General features: G+C 47.2%; 3 protein-coding genes across 5 annotated transcripts in view; 2 read left to right on the forward strand and 1 right to left on the reverse strand.

Moving 5' to 3' along the window:
- fbxw9 (F-box and WD repeat domain containing 9) overlaps positions 1–1814 on the forward strand; it is a 6365-nt gene extending 4551 nt beyond the window's left edge. Inside the window, 1 exon segment of the mRNA XM_035396986.1 lies at positions 326–1814. Within this exon segment, the coding sequence (XP_035252877.1) occupies positions 326–400 (75 nt within the window). The 3' untranslated portion in view covers positions 401–1814.
- Positions 1815–3018: 1204 nt separating this feature from the next.
- Positions 3019–4707, reverse strand: LOC118215995 (guanine nucleotide-binding protein G(I)/G(S)/G(O) subunit gamma-12-like). Of its 2 annotated transcripts, XR_004762946.1 has the most exons (4): positions 4556–4707; positions 4282–4428; positions 3223–3415; positions 3019–3189 (listed from the first exon to the last, which is right to left on the reverse strand). XR_004762946.1 is itself a non-coding variant. In XM_035396987.1 (3 exons), the coding sequence occupies exons 2-3, from the start codon at positions 4372–4374 to the stop codon at positions 3290–3292; spliced, it is 219 nt and encodes a 72-aa protein (XP_035252878.1). In that variant the 5' UTR covers positions 4375–4428; positions 4556–4707; the 3' UTR covers positions 3021–3289. The 2 variants fall into 2 exon arrangements, 1 of the variants encoding a protein (XP_035252878.1); XM_035396987.1 differs by having other exon boundaries at positions 3021–3415.
- A 1078-nt stretch (positions 4708–5785) lies between these two features.
- On the forward strand, positions 5786–12495 carry dhps (deoxyhypusine synthase). 2 transcript variants are annotated; one of them, XM_035396989.1, is made up of 10 exons: positions 5786–5910; positions 6290–6486; positions 6996–7157; positions 7587–7708; positions 8105–8201; positions 8967–9053; positions 9261–9366; positions 9765–9868; positions 10096–10221; positions 11409–12495. In XM_035396989.1, exons 2-10 carry the CDS (start codon positions 6295–6297, stop codon positions 11499–11501), a joined length of 1089 nt encoding a protein of 362 aa, XP_035252880.1. In that variant the 5' UTR covers positions 5786–5910; positions 6290–6294; the 3' UTR covers positions 11502–12495. The 2 variants fall into 2 exon arrangements, with proteins under 2 accessions (XP_035252880.1, XP_035252879.1); XM_035396988.1 differs by having other exon boundaries at positions 5792–5952.
- The last annotated feature ends 3106 nt before the right edge of the window (positions 12496–15601 follow it).

Below are 15601 nucleotides of genomic sequence, written 5' to 3' on the forward strand. Positions count from 1 at the left end.
CAATTCAATTCAATTCAATTCAATTCAATTCAATTCAGTTCAGTTCAGTTCAGTTCAGTTCAGTTCAGTTCTCTGTCTCTCTCTTTGTCTGTAACTCTTTCTGAATATGGGAATCCAAGAGGCCATCCCGTAGGCCATCCTGTTGTCTCTCAAAAAAAAAAGCGCTTTATTTGGCAGGAAATTAATCTGTAAATATTGGCAAGTATTTTTTCTCTCTGCTCTGTTTCTGGATTCTGAGCTGGTGTATGTATTGAATAAATGGACGCCCCTGTAAAAGCAGTATAAAACAGTAATTCTCTAAGTTTCTCTCTCTCCCTCTCTTCAGCTGAGCGTGGAGGGCGGGGTGCTGGCTGTAGCTTCAGGGGACATGTGTGTGGAGGTGTGGAGGCCGCAGAGGTGAGGGAGGGGCGGAGGCCGCGGAGGTGAGGGAGGGGCGGAGCGAGGGAGGAAGGCGGGGCCACTGAAGGCATCCCAGGCTGTCATGTGACTCCCTGCTCAAACTGGACTCGTTATTTCAACCCGAAAACACAATGCCACTGATAACACTCTTTTTGAAAATAAATTAGTAAGCTTTAAAATGATCAACCTCAAAGTTTAAAAAAATAAGGCTTGTGTCTTACACAGAAGAAAGGATGTTATGTTCATGGTCCTGTTCATTTTTAAATGTCAAATTATTGTGTCATTTTCAAACGCCTGTTGGAGTTGTTTTTTTTGCTGCTGAACACTGTTTTGACACTATAATAATATGTACAGAGTGCCTGCCTTTCTATCACAAGAATGCATGAGAAAAAGTGTGAAGGGCTTTGCATCACAACAGACGTGTCCATGTGCAATTAGATATGTGAGCTCCATCTCAGCAGTATGCTGGCGCACCTTGCTAAAGAGTGTTTGTATCGAAAGCCCTCTAGACTAATATGCATAGTTACTTATTGCACTCACATCTGTAATTATACAGGTTTGAGTTTCGTGTGTTGTAAAGTGTGACATTTATGTGTCTGCCATTCCATTACAGACATTCCAGGTGGCTCGTTGTTAGGAAAGGTTATTTCAATCATAATAAATGCACATAATGGTGTATAGTGAAGGATTCCGAGCCCCAGCTCGCGTGCAATGTGACAAGATCCAAATAGCCATTGGACTTGCAACTAGGATGTGGTGTGTTTTTTATTTCAAGTTATTTATATGTCACTTGTTAGCTTAACTTTTAAATAAATGAAAAGATCTGCTGTCTGAGAATTAGCCCCATTTGTCTCCAGGTTTTTGGCCTGACTGCCTACAGTACTGAAATATCAAAAGAAAACTGTAGCAACTGTATACACACACACACATAATGACACATGAAGTGATGAACGTCTCAGCATTTGTTTGCACACCCTCATTCACTAGGGCGCCCAGAGTTTAGTGTAGTTTTCATTCACGAAGTTGGATTTTTACTGAATGAAACGGAGACCAAGCCGGTGCACTTACGCCTGCAGCAGACGTGTCTCACACAGGCTTTACACCCATCGCCTCTACATCATCAGGATTCTATCATCCATCACACACACACACACACAAATAATACAGCTCCCAAAATGCATTTACAGCCTTAGTCGAAGACGGTTTATGAAATACATGGAATACATTATAAAACACTGTGTCAGGTGTCATAGCCGTGTGAACTTTTAGTCGACCTGCTGATTCTTCACCTACTGATTACAAGTATACTGGAAGCTAGAAATCTGACAGCATAATAACAAAACAAAAAAATCATTTTGTAACTTTATATTGTGTTTGCATTACTTTAATGTTAATAAATACAGGTTTTGAGTTAACAATATTCTCTGTTTCAGATTATTCGTTGTTATTTAATAAAATTTACCAGTGCCTCACTTTTTAACCATGGAGAAATGACAGCGCCTAATGTATCTTCTAATTCTACTCTCTCGAGACGTAGCTGTTGACTTACATGTGTGCCATGTTGCGATTGTGTGTCTGGCTGGAAGGTGTCCATCTTACAATCTTGATGTGAATGAGTGTAAAAAGTGAAGTTTATTTGACTCCAATATACAGGTGTCTAGCACCTTATTTCTGCATTTTCAGAGTCTGCAGTTCTTGACTGCTGTTTGTACGCAGCACAATTTAAATTGTACAAAATTAAATTGTGCTACAATTTAATTTAATGCTCATAGTGCTCATTGTTTGTACAGCTTGGTTTAATGTTCAATAAGGTAGCTGATGAGTTGTCATCTGAGTCTGCACTTTGTAGTCTTACTGGGATTACACTTTTCCTTTTTTGGGAATTCCTGCGCTTCAATCTCCGATCTTTGCAGCTGTGTTTGTCTTTTAAATGGCTCCTGATGACAGCGTCTGCTAAATTCCATTAAAGTGAACTGTGGGTTGGGCTAGAGGGTTGAGATGGCCCTGGTAGTGTGGGGCTGGAGGGTTGAGATGGCCCTGGTGGTGTGGGGCTGGAGGGTTGAGATGGCCCTGGTAGTGTGGGGCTGGAGGGGTTGAGATGGCCCTGGCGGGTGTGGCTAGAGGGTTGAGATGGCCCTGGTGGGTGTGGTTGGAGGGTTGAGATGGCCCTGGTGGTGTGGGGCTGGAGGGTTGAGATGGCCCTGGCGGGTGTGGCTAGAGGGTTGAGATGGCCCTGGTGGTGTGGGGCTGGAGGGTTGAGATGGCCCTGGTGGTGTGGGGCTGGAGGGTTGAGATGGCCCTGGTGGTGTGGGGCTGGAGGGTTGAGATGGCCCTGGTGGTGTGGGGCTGGAGGGTTGAGATGGCCCTGGTGGTGTGGGGCTGGAGGGTTGAGATGGCCCTAGTGGTGTGGGGCTGGAGGGTTGAGATGGCCCTGGTGGTGTGGGGCTGGAGGGTTGAGATGGCCCTGGTGGTGTGGGGCTGGAGGGTTGAGATGGCCCTGGCGGGTGTGGCTAGAGGGTTGAGATGGCCCTGGTGGTGTGGGGCTGGAGGGTTGAGATGGCCCTGGTGGTGTGGGGCTGGAGGGTTGAGATGGCCCTGGTGTGGGGCTGGAGGGTTGAGATGGCCCTGGTGATGTGGGGCTGGAGGGTTGAGATGGCCCTGGTGGTGTGGGGCTGGAGGGTTGAGATGGCCCTAGTGGTGTGGGGCTGGAGGGTTGAGATGGCCCTGGTGGTGTGGGGCTGGAGGGTTGAGATGGCCCTGGTGGTGTGGGGCTGGAGGGTTGAGATGGCCCTGGTGGTGTGGGGCTGGAGGGTTGAGATGGCCCTGGTGGTGTGGGGCTGGAGGTAGCTGGTGTCTTCGATCTCCCCTGGTGACCCAGCATCAAGCGGCACTACAGCAGCACGCAGGTCTTCTTGTCCTTAAAGGGGTTGGCGGAGGTGGCAATGCCGGTGAGGAGGGGGTCGCTTCGACCGTGCTCCTGGCAGTACTGCACCAGCTGAGCCGCTGCGATGGAGATCTGCAGGGGTACAGCGCCACCCCCACCCCCCACCCCAGCCAAAAAACAATCAGGCGCTACATCGAAGGACTCTGAGCTTGGGAGAGTCATGCTGAGCTGGTCGGTCACAGATTGTACTGAAACCCCTCCTGTCTGTTTTCCAACATTCCAATCTAGATTCCGCTGTACATTGTAAAAATGGTAAGATTCTGTCAAGTTCATCCATAAATCAAATGTTTAAATGTGTTGAAAGTAAATGTTTTAAACGTGTATTCAGAAAAATGGTGGACCATGCCTGAGTGACTCTAAAAGGAGTTTTAAAGGTTCCGTATGCAACACTGACACCATTTGTTTCAGTGGCGGTCTTAGCTGTTGCAAAGCAGCATTGCCTAAGACAAGTCATTGTTGTATATAAATCACCAAAAACAAGATCTCAGGAACAGGAAAAAAAGCTTTTTTCTCCATTTACCAACACAACATTATACATTAGGGTTTAGCCATGTGGGATTTCTATCCAACGTTTTGAGTCATGAGACACTTATAGAACATGAATGATGTGCAACAACTGTGACTTATGGATGGTACTAAACCACCAACTCAGGTCAGTTATTTTGTATAAGCCATTGGCATTGAAAACTAAAGACTGGTCAGACAATTTTCTTAAGAAAATAATTTCTCCTTCATCATAAACATGAACTCAGTTTTAACTCAATCTTAAATTTACAAGTGCAGATTGCCCACTGTGTTACATGCATAGTGTTGCCAGAATGCCTCATCATTTTAAAGCTCTTTCACACTCCCAGTACCAGTCTGCACCAGGTTCAACCTGATCACCAGACCCAGTCTGAACGTGCGTGGGCTGGGCGAAGCAGCCGGCCGACACTGACCTTGATCCTCTCCATGCCGGCCTCCACCCTCAGCTGCTCCACCACCCTCCGCGCCTGCAGAACGCTGTTGCTGCTGCAGCCTGTCCCCGACATCGCTCCCAACGCTCTGTCCAATCACAGCGTCCCTCGAGTCAGCGTCTTCAGCCTCTGCAGGAAGAAGAGCAAAAGAAGACGGAACAAAATTTCTTGACGGTCACATCTTGTTACTCAGGCAAATAATTAATTTTTACTTTGAAAAAAAAAAAAAAAGCTATTGTCAATATTTCTGTCATACCAGAGAGCAGAGTAGATTAATGTTCCATTCTGATCTTTGCTTTGCAAAAGAAAATTTATTTTTTAATGTATTAATCGCCGTGAAGTGTTATCATACACGAAATAGTCCGAAAACACAAGTACGGTGTTTCGAGAGAAGGCAATCTGTTGTTGATCATCTCTCTGTCCCTTTTAACCTTTCCCCCCCTCCCTCTCTTGCAGGTGCTGAAGTCCCTTCAAAGGCCCTGTGATGTTTGTGGTACAGATGGGGGTAGGCATGGAGGGGTGCAGTTCAAAGGTGGCGCCAGTGGTCCAGGAAATGTCACAGAAGCATCATGTGTGTCCACCTGTCATCATCGCCAGCGACAGAAATATCAGACGGGGGCTGGCTGGTCATAGCTCTCTTACCCTCACAGGAGAGAAGGTATTGGGGGAGTAGGGCTGCATTCTTTCATCTTTAATATTCTACTGAAGAACAAAGACTCCCCCCCCCCCCCCCCCTCAAAGAAGCCATCCCATGGTTCCACACATCCTGTAGCCTGGATTCTTTTTTTTGTTTTTTTAAATTATGCTCTCTGTGGTTAAGGTGAGGACAAACATATTTGCTCTGTATTTGCTGTTATTTTATTTTTAAAATAAAATATCTGTTTTAACAATGGTATATTTAACAGTGGTATTCAAATTTTATATTAATTCCATAGAATACCTCCCCCTCTATAAATGTATATACTTTGCAATTGCAGACATACAGTGTTTTATCACAAAGAACAAACCAACTTTATAAAAAGTAAAAATGTGTATTTATGAAATTTTCCTTCTGAGCATATTTTATGTTCTGTTTTTAAATTATATAATCCTTACTTGTGCTTATTTGCCGAACATTTTATAAGAACAACTGCTTCTGGATGCTTCTTATTTAATAAGTCATTTTGTCAAAATGTAGTTTCGCATAGCCAGACCTATCTCCTCACTTCGTTTCAGCGCTGTGGCAGTCAAAATGTCAAAATGTAATATTCATAGCTTTTTATACTTATGACGTTTATGATACTGTACTAATTCAATAATATTGCGCATCGCATGTCATAGTATAATTGAATTTAACTGTACTTTCACGAGAGGCAATTTTTTTAAACTGAAGTTCATAAATAGCGTTGTATCTGTAACAGTTTTTTATATATACGCAACAGTTTAAACGCAATCAGAGGTACTGGTGATCGCCGTTAGTCCAAAATTCTCCAACGTCATATGTCTGTCCCTTGTAGGCTGCCATAGTTGTTTTGAAGCAAAGCGTACGGGAAATGGCTGCGCTCTGCATTGCGGCATGATGTCTGGAGTCCTTTTTTCTATGAAAACTCATCAGAATTAAGTGACCAAGGGGTAAACCAGATTTTTTGCACATTTCGTTTTCTATAAATTAAGGTAAGTAATGTAATGTGTGTCGTTAACTGTTTTCAGACAGAAAAATTATTCGTTGCGGCTAGCTCATTCAAGTAAGTTAGCAGACGTTAGTCCATGTCGGCGTCCTGAATTTTGTATTCCAAATCAGAAATAGAACAGCCATAATACAAACAGTGTACTACTGTAATGGTCAGCAGCATCCTAAAATAAAGTAGGATCAGTTTATGGGTGCATTTTTATCGGATATGTGTTCATGCTAGGCAGGTAGAGTTGGCTACATGCCAACTGTAGCTGCTGTAATGGATTACTTGTTTACTGATTTTTATTTATTTACAATTACCCATTTTTTCTACTGAAGGGGATATGGACGGACATATGGACGTTGCCCGCGAGGCTGTACTGAAGGAGAGCTGCACCCTGCCCGAGGACATGCCCAAGATCAAGGGTTACGACTTCGACCAGGGAGTGGACCTGAAGGCGCTGCTGCAGTCCTACGCCACCACCGGATTCCAGGCCAGCAGCTTCGCCCAGGCTGTTCAGGAGATCAATAAGATGGTAAGGGCAGGTGGTTGTGTGTGACTGTGGTTAGGGCTTCCATATGTCAGTCATGTAGTAGTTGCACAATCACCTAGGATGAGGTTTCTAAATAAAATAAAATAAATAAAATAAAATAAAGTTAAATAAATAAAAATTGATGCATTAAAAAAAAAAAAGATGGATCGAAGTCCCACAGAGGCTTAGTATGTTGTCGGGCAAGATTCTTGAAGCTAAAGTATCTGAGTGCAATAATCGCAAAGGCTGTTTTCATTGGTGTGCCAGCTAGCAACGGTCTGATGCACAGTGGTTAATATTGTGCTGCAAGAATGCAGGTGGAATACCATTGTTTTCTTGCTTGCGCTGAGAAATATTAAAAACGTCTTCCCCATTGGGTTGGGTTCTATGGTCAGTAACAAAGGGAGTGAGTGTTAATCAGGGCCAGAACCAGGTGTGCAAAGAGAACAGCTCGCTTTGTTAGCTGCTGACCTCTTCCTCTCCTCCCCGACCCCATGTCCTCTGTACCGCAGATCGAGAAGCGGCTGGAAACAGTTGAGGAAGAGGAGGGCGGCGGCGAGGCCCCCGACCTCCAGCGCCCCCGCCTGGGCTGCACCATCTTCCTGGGGTACACCTCCAACCTCATCAGCTCTGGAGTGAGGGAAAGCATCCGCTTCCTTGTCCAGCACAAAATGGTACGGTCCACGTTATAGCTGGAGCACTGTAACCTAGGAGACCTAAGACGAAAACGGCAATAAAAAAAGGACATCAAACAAATAATTTTTTAAACGTCATATTCAGGCATCTCTCTGACTTCCCTTATCCAGGGTGACTTAGACAGTATATATTATACATACCATACATTCATACAATTAGATTTTTTTTTTTTTACTGAAGTAATTCAAGTTAAGCTCCTAGCCCAAGGGTACAATGGTAGTTCGGTTGTAGGTGCGGTTTCCAGTTAATCTGGAAACCGCACCTACAACCTCTCAGTCACAAGCTTCCTACCCATTTTGCCACACTGCCTTCAGAACAATCTCTAAAGCTATTGTGTAGATTTTAAGGGTGTAGCTCCTTTTTCCCTGTTCCTAATGTACCCCACTCCCCACCCCGATGGCCTGCAGGTGGATGTGATCGTGACTACAGCGGGGGGGGTTGAAGAGGACATCATCAAGTGCCTCGCTCCCACTTTCCTGGGAGAATTCAGCCTTCAAGGCAAAGAGCTGAGGGAGAGTGGCATCAACAGGTAAGGTACAGCTGGACTGCGCAGCCTATACACTTAATGGAGTTTTGTTAATCATGCAAGATGCTTCAGCTTAGAGTCCCTGCCAGGCAAACGATTTTACCACAGGGAGGACCCTGTAACTACTGTAAGATCACTCTCTTATGATTTCAGTCAAATATTTGTAAGTATCTTTCATAAAAGGTGAATAAGGGCATTTTCATGGGCATGAAATTTAAAGTTAAAGGTGTATTCAAAAACGTGAAGTCATGTAGAGGTCAGATATGAACAGGTGCGCCGAAGGTTATAAGAGGCCGTGCAGTTGGCAGGTTGGCAGACGGCCCTTTCTGTAATAACGAGAGTCATGTGCAGTAGTTCTCATTGCACTTCATCTTAACCCCCTTCTGCCTGTCCCTGCAGGATAGGGAACCTGCTGGTGCCCAATGACAACTACTGCAAGTTCGAGGACTGGCTGATGCCCATCCTGGACCAGATGGTGCTGGAGCAGAAAACCGAGGTGGGTCGCACGGGCACGTTCACGGGCACTGACGCCAAAGCCAGGGCACTTTGTCCCAGGCCCAGGGGGGGGCCCCAGATACGGGGTGTAACTCTTTTTAATTTGGAGGCCCCTGGTCCCGCCCACTATATTTGTCCCAGGCCTAAGAATTGAAAGCTGTGGCCCTGGCCTGATCCGTCTTGCCACAGGAGAGCAGGCAGTGGAGGGAGGGTGGGTTCAGAAGTGAACATGGTGTTTTGTTTTTAATTTATTTACCTTTGTGGTTCTTTTTTTGGGAGTACAGTATCTCTCTTTGGAAATGTATACTTGCACCCCAGTGAAATGATTCAAAATAGTTCAGGATTTGAAGCTTGCTTTCTTTTTTCATTCTGTTTACCTTTCCTAAACCAAGTGGGTCAGTGGACAGTTCTATTCTCCTTTGTTGTGATGATGTGGGGAATCAAAGTGGGTGGGGGGAGGGGAATACACCCTCGGGAGCCAGTGCAGCCAGTCAGATTGAAGGGGATAATTGGGCAGCAGCTGCAGAGATCCAGTTACTGTGGGAATCTGGCCGGCATACTGGGACAGGACAAAAAGCTTAGTCATTTTCAAAAAACCTTGTGGGATATTTGAGGCTGGTATGTTCCCAGTGAGCATCACTATCTCGCTCTTTGTTTCCCCCCTGTGGCCAGACCCATGTTTGCAGGTCAGTAGCCACATCTTACCTTGGCAAATCTGTGCTAGTTTTCAGAACAGACCCCAATAATCACCCCCTCACCCCAACAGGGCACGCTCTGGACCCCCTCTAAGATGATCCATCGGCTCGGAAAAGAGATCAACAACCCGGAGTCAGTGTGCTACTGGGCCTACAAGGTGAGACACGCAGATTGCACCGACAGGCACATGCTCAGTGTGCTGTTAGAGCTAGCATGGTGCTCGTATGTTTAATCGCTATGTATTTGACTGTAGGTTTTGCTTTAAGGGAACTTAGAGAGAGTGGTTATGGCCGCTGTCTCCCTCAGGTCTCTGAGTGGCGCTGGATCCTGTGCTTGACCGTTTGTCCGCCTCTTGGTTTTTCAGAACGACATCCCCATCTTCAGCCCCGCTCTGACCGATGGTTCCCTTGGCGACATGATTTACTTCCACTCTTACAAGAAGCCGGGGCTGGTGCTGGACATAGTGGAGGGTGAGAGAGGAAGAGAGGGGGGTTTACCTCCTGCTTCTTTTTGGGCTGAGCACTGTTGACCAGTGGCGTTAAATGTGACTGTTCCCGTGTGGTGGTGATGATCATTGTATTGTAATTAGTTTGGGTGTAGGCATGCTATCTGACAGAGCAGAGCTGGTGCAGTCAGGCTTGCTGACTGATGTTGGTATTTATTTCATTGTCATAAAGGCTTTGCTTTGTGTGTGCGTGTGTGTGCGTGTGTGCGTGTGTGCGCATGTGTGTGCGTGTGTGTGCGTGTGCGTGTGCGTGTGCGTGTGCGTGCGCGTGCGTGTGCGTGTGCGTGTGTGTGTGTGCGCGTGTGCGCATGTGTGTGTGCGTGCGTGCGTGCGTGCGTGTGTGTGTGTGTGTGTGTATTTCAGATATCCGGAGGCTGAACTGCAAGGCCGTGTTCGCCAGACGTACTGGAATGATTATCCTCGGGGGGGGCCTGGTCAAGCACCACATCTGTAATGCCAATCTCATGGTAACCCCACCCCCACAGCATTCTAATTGGCTGCCCCTCTGTACATGCAATCAGCTATCAGGCAGTATCATCATCATTGAAAGTTAGTCTTAGGGATTTTGCGCTGAAATTTTCCCCCTATTCTTTTCCTTCCTCCTGTATCACTCCTCTCTCTGTCTATCATTTGGTCACCTCCTCTCATTCTTCTCCTCTTTCTTCTCTCTCTCCTCCCTCATGCTGTCCTTCAGAGGAATGGAGCGGACTACGCAGTGTTTGTGAACACGGGTCAGGAGTTTGATGGCTCTGACTCGGGTGCGAGGCCCGATGAGGCTGTGTCCTGGGGGAAGATCCGAATGGACGCCACGCCTGTGAAGGTAACGCTCGGACCGACACTGTCCAAGTGACTGTTGTATCTTGCATCTCATCCACGTACCTGGGTGAGCGTGCGTACCTGTGTGAGTGTGCATACATACCTGGATGAGCGTGCATACGTACCTGGATGAGCGTACGTACCTGGGTGAGCGTGCGTGTGTACCTGGATGAGCGTGCGTGTGTACCTGGGTGAGCGTGCATACGTACCTGGGTGAGCGTGCATACGTACCTGGATGAGCGTGCATACGTACCTGGATGAGCGTGCGTGCCTGGATGAGCGTGCATACATACCTGGATGAGCGTGCGTGCCTGGATGAGCGTGCATACGTACCTGTGTGAGCGTGCATACGTACCTGGGTGAGCGTGCATACGTACCTGTGTGAGCGTGCATACGTACCTGGATGAGCGTGCGTGCCTGGATGAGCGTGCATACGTACCTGGATGAGCGTGCATACGTACCTGGATGAGCGTGCATACGTACCTGGGTGAGCGTGCGTACGTACCTGGATGAGCGTGCGTACGTACCTGGATGAGCGTGCGTACGTACCTGGATGAGCGTGCGTACGTACCTGGATGAGCGTGCGTACGTACCTGGATGAGCGTACGTACGTACCTGGATGAGCGTACGTACGTACCTGGATGAGCGTGCATACGTACCTGGATGAGCGTGCATACGTACCTGGATGAGCGTGCGTACGTACCTGGATGAGCGTACGTACGTACCTGGATGAGCGTACGTACGTACCTGTGTGAGCGTGCATACGTACCTGGATGAGCGTGCATACGTACCTGGATGAGCGTGCATACGTACCTGGATGAGCGTGCGTGCCTGGATGAGCGTGCATACGTACCTGGATGAGCGTGCGTACGTACCTGGATGAGCGTGCGTACGTACCTGGATGAGCATGCGTGTGTACCTGGGTGAGCGTGCATACTGGATGAGGGTGTGTGTGTACCTGGGTGAGCGTGCAGACTGTATGAGGGTGTGTACGTACCTGGGTGAGGGTGCATACTGGATGAGGGTGTGTACGTACCTGGATGAGCGTGCATACTGGATGAGGGTGTGTACGTACCTGGGTGAGCGTGCATACTGGATGAGGGTGTGTACGTACCCGTGCAGGTGCGCGATGCGTCAGCGGTCCAGCGTGCTCAGGCTCCTCTCTCCCTCCCTCCTCTGTGCCCGCTGCAGGTCTACGCGGACGCCACTCTAGTCTTCCCCCTGCTGGTGGCCGAGACCTTCGCGCACAACGCCGCCAGACTCGCCGCGCAAAAGAAAGACTGACGTCCCAGCGCCCTTTCCTCTTCTCCTCGTTTTTTATTCCCCTCCTTTTATCGGGTTTTGCTGTTTTTTCCTTTCCTGTGCGCTCGTCTCCTTTTCGAACCCTGCGCCCCTGCCTCTGTTCTCCGTCCCGTCTGTTTCGAGTGTCGTCCGCGTACCCCTCACACAGCGGGGCTCTCCCGCGCTGCCGTTTGAGGAGCGTCAGCGCCTGGGAATTGATGTGTGCTGACTGGAAAAATAACTGCTGTGTTCAGCTGTCAGCGCGGAGCCCTGCACAGCATGGCTGGGGCTCTCAGCCCTGATCCTGTCCTCCTCCTGCCTGTCCTCGCTCCCCCGCTCGCTCGCCATCGCCCCACTCGCTGCCGTCTCTCCTTCTCTTCCTAATCGTTTTTCTTCCTCCGGTGTCCGGGCTCGTTCCCCCTCTCGCTCCCTCCCTCGCTCCCTCCCTCGCTCCGTCTTTCTTTTGCACTCACCTGTGCTCTTGTCCACAGTGCGAACCCCTTTGCTGTCTTAGGTGTCTGCTTCAACACTGTGACGCTCTGTGTTAATATGTATTTTGTAAATGTTTGTCCGGACTTTGAGGAGGATTGCGGTGCAGTGAGATTCTGCTTGAATGCAGAACTACAGATGAATGCTGTGCTAAATATCACACAGTACTGGGACAGTACCAAAGATGACGCGATTAGCGAGGGATTTTTAGAGTGGTGTGCTTTCTTTTTATGGTTTTATTTGTTGTGTAAAACTTCAGGGAATCTTACAGCATATTTAGGCTTGATGCTGCTTGTTTATTTTTGTTTTCTAAATGATATATTTTTGTTATTTACCTATGAAAGAACCCGGCTGTTTTACTGTCAGCATGCTCATTGCTCCACATATGTACTACTAGATAGTCCCGTTTACGGAGTTAAACCACATAAAATGTAAAAAATGGAAATGAATATTGAGATCTCATCCTAGAAATTATATGCTAGAATAAAAAAGGACAATTTAAAAAAAATCTAAATGTCTTCGAGAGTTGCTTCTTCCCCTCATAATTCACATAATAGAAAAAAGTATAGCTTCCTTAACATCTGCTTGAACGTGTATGGCCTTGTGCTTGTGGATGAGTGATGTGGTAAATCACATTTCCACAAGGGGGCGCCCCTGTTTAAGCCTGCTTTTGTGCTACTTTTGTTCCTGGCGTGCAACTTTGGAACAAATTGACAGTCAGTTTTGCATATTACCCAGAATTTTAGGGTCAGTGTAGCTATTTATACCATTTTTTCTTCTTTAAAAGCACACAGCAATTTCCAAGAAATATACACTGTAAGTGTATCACGTCTTGTTTGGTTCTTGTTGTTGGCTAGCAACTTGTATATATTTAGTAGGTGGCAAAAATCTTTTTATCATAACCTTTGGTCACTTGGTCTGTTGTCAAGGAAGTGACATCACAACTATTCCCTGTGGCAAAGTTGATCCAAAGAAGAGAAAGGATGTAGGTTAGCATTAAAGTCCGTAATACCTGGGAACTCCCTAACAGTGTTGACTGGCTAAGACGTGGATGTACTGAAAACCTTGCCCTTTCTAGCGCTGCAGTCTATTTCTGAGTTGACCTTTGAATTGCATTTCATTGACCGGATCAGTAAAAGTCTTGACCAATAATAGATTTTAAGAGATCAATTCTTCGCGACGCCCCCTGAATATGCCGCACTTTTACGATAGTGTTGTGGATCACGGTGCCCAGTCTGCCCCTTAAAAGGCGCGTCTGGCCACAGTAAATCTCGGCTCGGCTATTTATAGCGCTGTCGCTGTGGTTCTGGTGGCATTTCCGTTGGCCTGCTGATTCACTGTTCGGGCCCGCTGGGCACCAGATCCTGGGAGATGTGCTGTTCATCCTGCATGTGGAGTCAGGTGATCACTGCTCATTATAGCAGGCTGAAGCAGTGACTCACTTGTAGCTCCGCCCCTTGCATAATATCCTGCTCCCCTATTGGTCCCACCCCTTCTGACTCACGGTCGGCCCTCGTGCAGAAAGTCCTTGGCTACGGTTTCACCTCCTTGCAATAAGTCCCGCCTCCTGGGTACAGTTACACCCTTAGTGTGATGAATCCCGCCCCCTTCGGCAGAGAATGCAGTCGTTGTGGTACAGACTGGCTGGTCTGGGAGACTAAGCTAAGAATAACCCATTTCAATATGAGCTGTGACTGCACAGACTCGAATGCAGCATTACCTGTTATTTGTTTTGAAGTGCAATGTAACCAGCCAAACATGTTGTGGGCAAAGAGCTGCACTGAACCTGATTACAGGTTGAAATCCTGGCCTGGTCCAGCGCTTAACCCAAAATACTTCAGGAAATATCCATGTGTTTAAAGTGACCATGTGATTCAATTCTAAGCTATGTCAATGGATAATAATATATATATATATATATATATATATATATATATATATATATATGCACACACACACACACACCTACACACCTACACACCTACACACCTGAACAGATGTTAGGCAACAATCCCTTCTGGGTCACAGAAAAAATGTGTATTGTGAGTTTGGGAACCACTGGTGTACAGGGTGTAACCTAGATGGGTTCCCCGAGGCTATAAAGGTGCCTGCTGATTATTTGTCATAAAATGGATGCTTTTGAACATTGCTCAAATGGCGGAAGTGAGGTTCATGTGTACAGATTACTGCGCTTCACTTTTCGTGGAACAGGACAAGGCTGAAGAAGTCAAGAGCCTTAAATTGTTGCCAAATCCTTACCTGGGTGCTGCTCCTGTACCCCCCCCCCCCCCCCCCATAAGGTCCAAGGTCCATGAAGTGGCACAAGTAGGCTTTCCCACCCAACAAGTATACAGCGCTTGAAGCTAACGATAATATACTAAAATGGTCAATAGTATATGATTATTATTGATCGCCTAATACTATCCTTTTTTTTTTTTGATGTGGCCTGCAGTTAATGAAATTCCAGCGTTTTAAATTTGCGCGCACGTACAGTACTGTGACCGCAAAGGGTTAACGGAGGGTAATCTGAGGTGAGGTCGTCGGCGCTGGAAAACCTCGGCGGATGGGCGTCGCCGTCCCGTGCCAAAAAGCACCTTCCTTCTCAGCCTCCTGATCTCTCCCCATTGGGCGTCTGTCATCGGCGCAAAGCCCCGTCTGCTTCGCTGCGCCGTCTGCTGACAGCACGCTGTGAGCCGCTAATGCGCTCCGTGCTAACGCCTGCGCCGCCTGTTTATTTAGCGCGCTCGTACAAACACGGAGAATGTGAGAAAGAGAGAGAGAGGTTCCGGTCCTTGAGAAACATTTATTTGCTTAAGCTGTATAAAAAAAAATTTTTTTTTTTAAACTTTCATGATGAATAGCAGTAGGAAGAAGAAAAAACTATTTGAATTTAAAACCAGTACTAAGATCATTTCTCTCTGGGGAACAGAATGCATCGTTGCTCTGCCAGGTTTCTTTTAGACTTACATTTTTAAAAAAATTAACCTTTATTTAATCAGCGAAGGCCAGATACAGAGAGAACAGGCTCCGTTGAGGCAGAGAGCGTTACACACTTAGCGTTTTGTCCACAGGATGTGTCAGCTCGTGTTGTGAGTGGCAGACTGTGAAAGAGCAGTTGATGTGCTGGAGTCACGCAGTCGTAACGCTGTGCCCTGGCGGTGTCTGCCTGTGCCAGCCTGTGTCACGGCACACAGTCGACCCTGTGCACGCACTGGGCCCTGTGCGGTCATTGCTGTGCTCTCTGTACAGTGGCCGGATTAGCAGGCACTGTGGCGAAGGGGAGATGAAGGACCGAGACAGAGAGAAGAATGGAGAGCCTAGTCATTTTGAGAGTGCGATAGTGATTGTCTGTGTACTGTACGTGTGTGTTGTGTGTGTGTGTGTGTGTGTGTGTCTGTCTGTATCTGTGTCTGTGTGTGTCTGCGTCTCTGAGAGAGCGAGGGGGAAGTAGCATGTTCACCAGATGAGTTAACTGCAAGGGCCGTAGGTCCTTATCTTAGTCATTGTTTGCATGTTATGTTTCCGTGGCAACTCGCGCTGCTAGTTGTTAACCTGCTGAGGTAGTAGCAGGTGAGAAAGCGAGACAGAGAGAGAGAGAGAGAGCACTTCGCAGT

Source organism: Anguilla anguilla, chromosome 17, assembly GCF_013347855.1.
Source record: "Anguilla anguilla isolate fAngAng1 chromosome 17, fAngAng1.pri, whole genome shotgun sequence".
In the NCBI taxonomy this organism is placed as follows: Eukaryota; Metazoa; Chordata; class Actinopteri; order Anguilliformes; family Anguillidae; genus Anguilla; species Anguilla anguilla.

Bases quoted from the DNA above. Each gene is read 5' to 3' on its own strand.
- dhps (XM_035396989.1), top strand. From the start codon at position 6,295: ATGGACGGACATATGGACGTTGCCCGCGAGGCTGTACTGAAGGAGAGC. The intron at 6,487-6,995 runs GTAAGGGCAGGT...TCTGTACCGCAG, and splicing joins TTCAGGAGATCAATAAGATG to ATCGAGAAGCGGCTGGAAAC. The intron at 9,869-10,095 runs GTAACCCCACCC...GCTGTCCTTCAG, and splicing joins TCTGTAATGCCAATCTCATG to AGGAATGGAGCGGACTACGC.
- LOC118215995 (XM_035396987.1), bottom strand. From the start codon at position 4,374: ATGTCGGGGACAGGCTGCAGCAGCAACAGCGTTCTGCAGGCGCGGAGG. The intron at 3,416-4,281 runs GTCAGTGTCGGC...GTACCCCTGCAG, and splicing joins CCGGCATGGAGAGGATCAAG to ATCTCCATCGCAGCGGCTCA.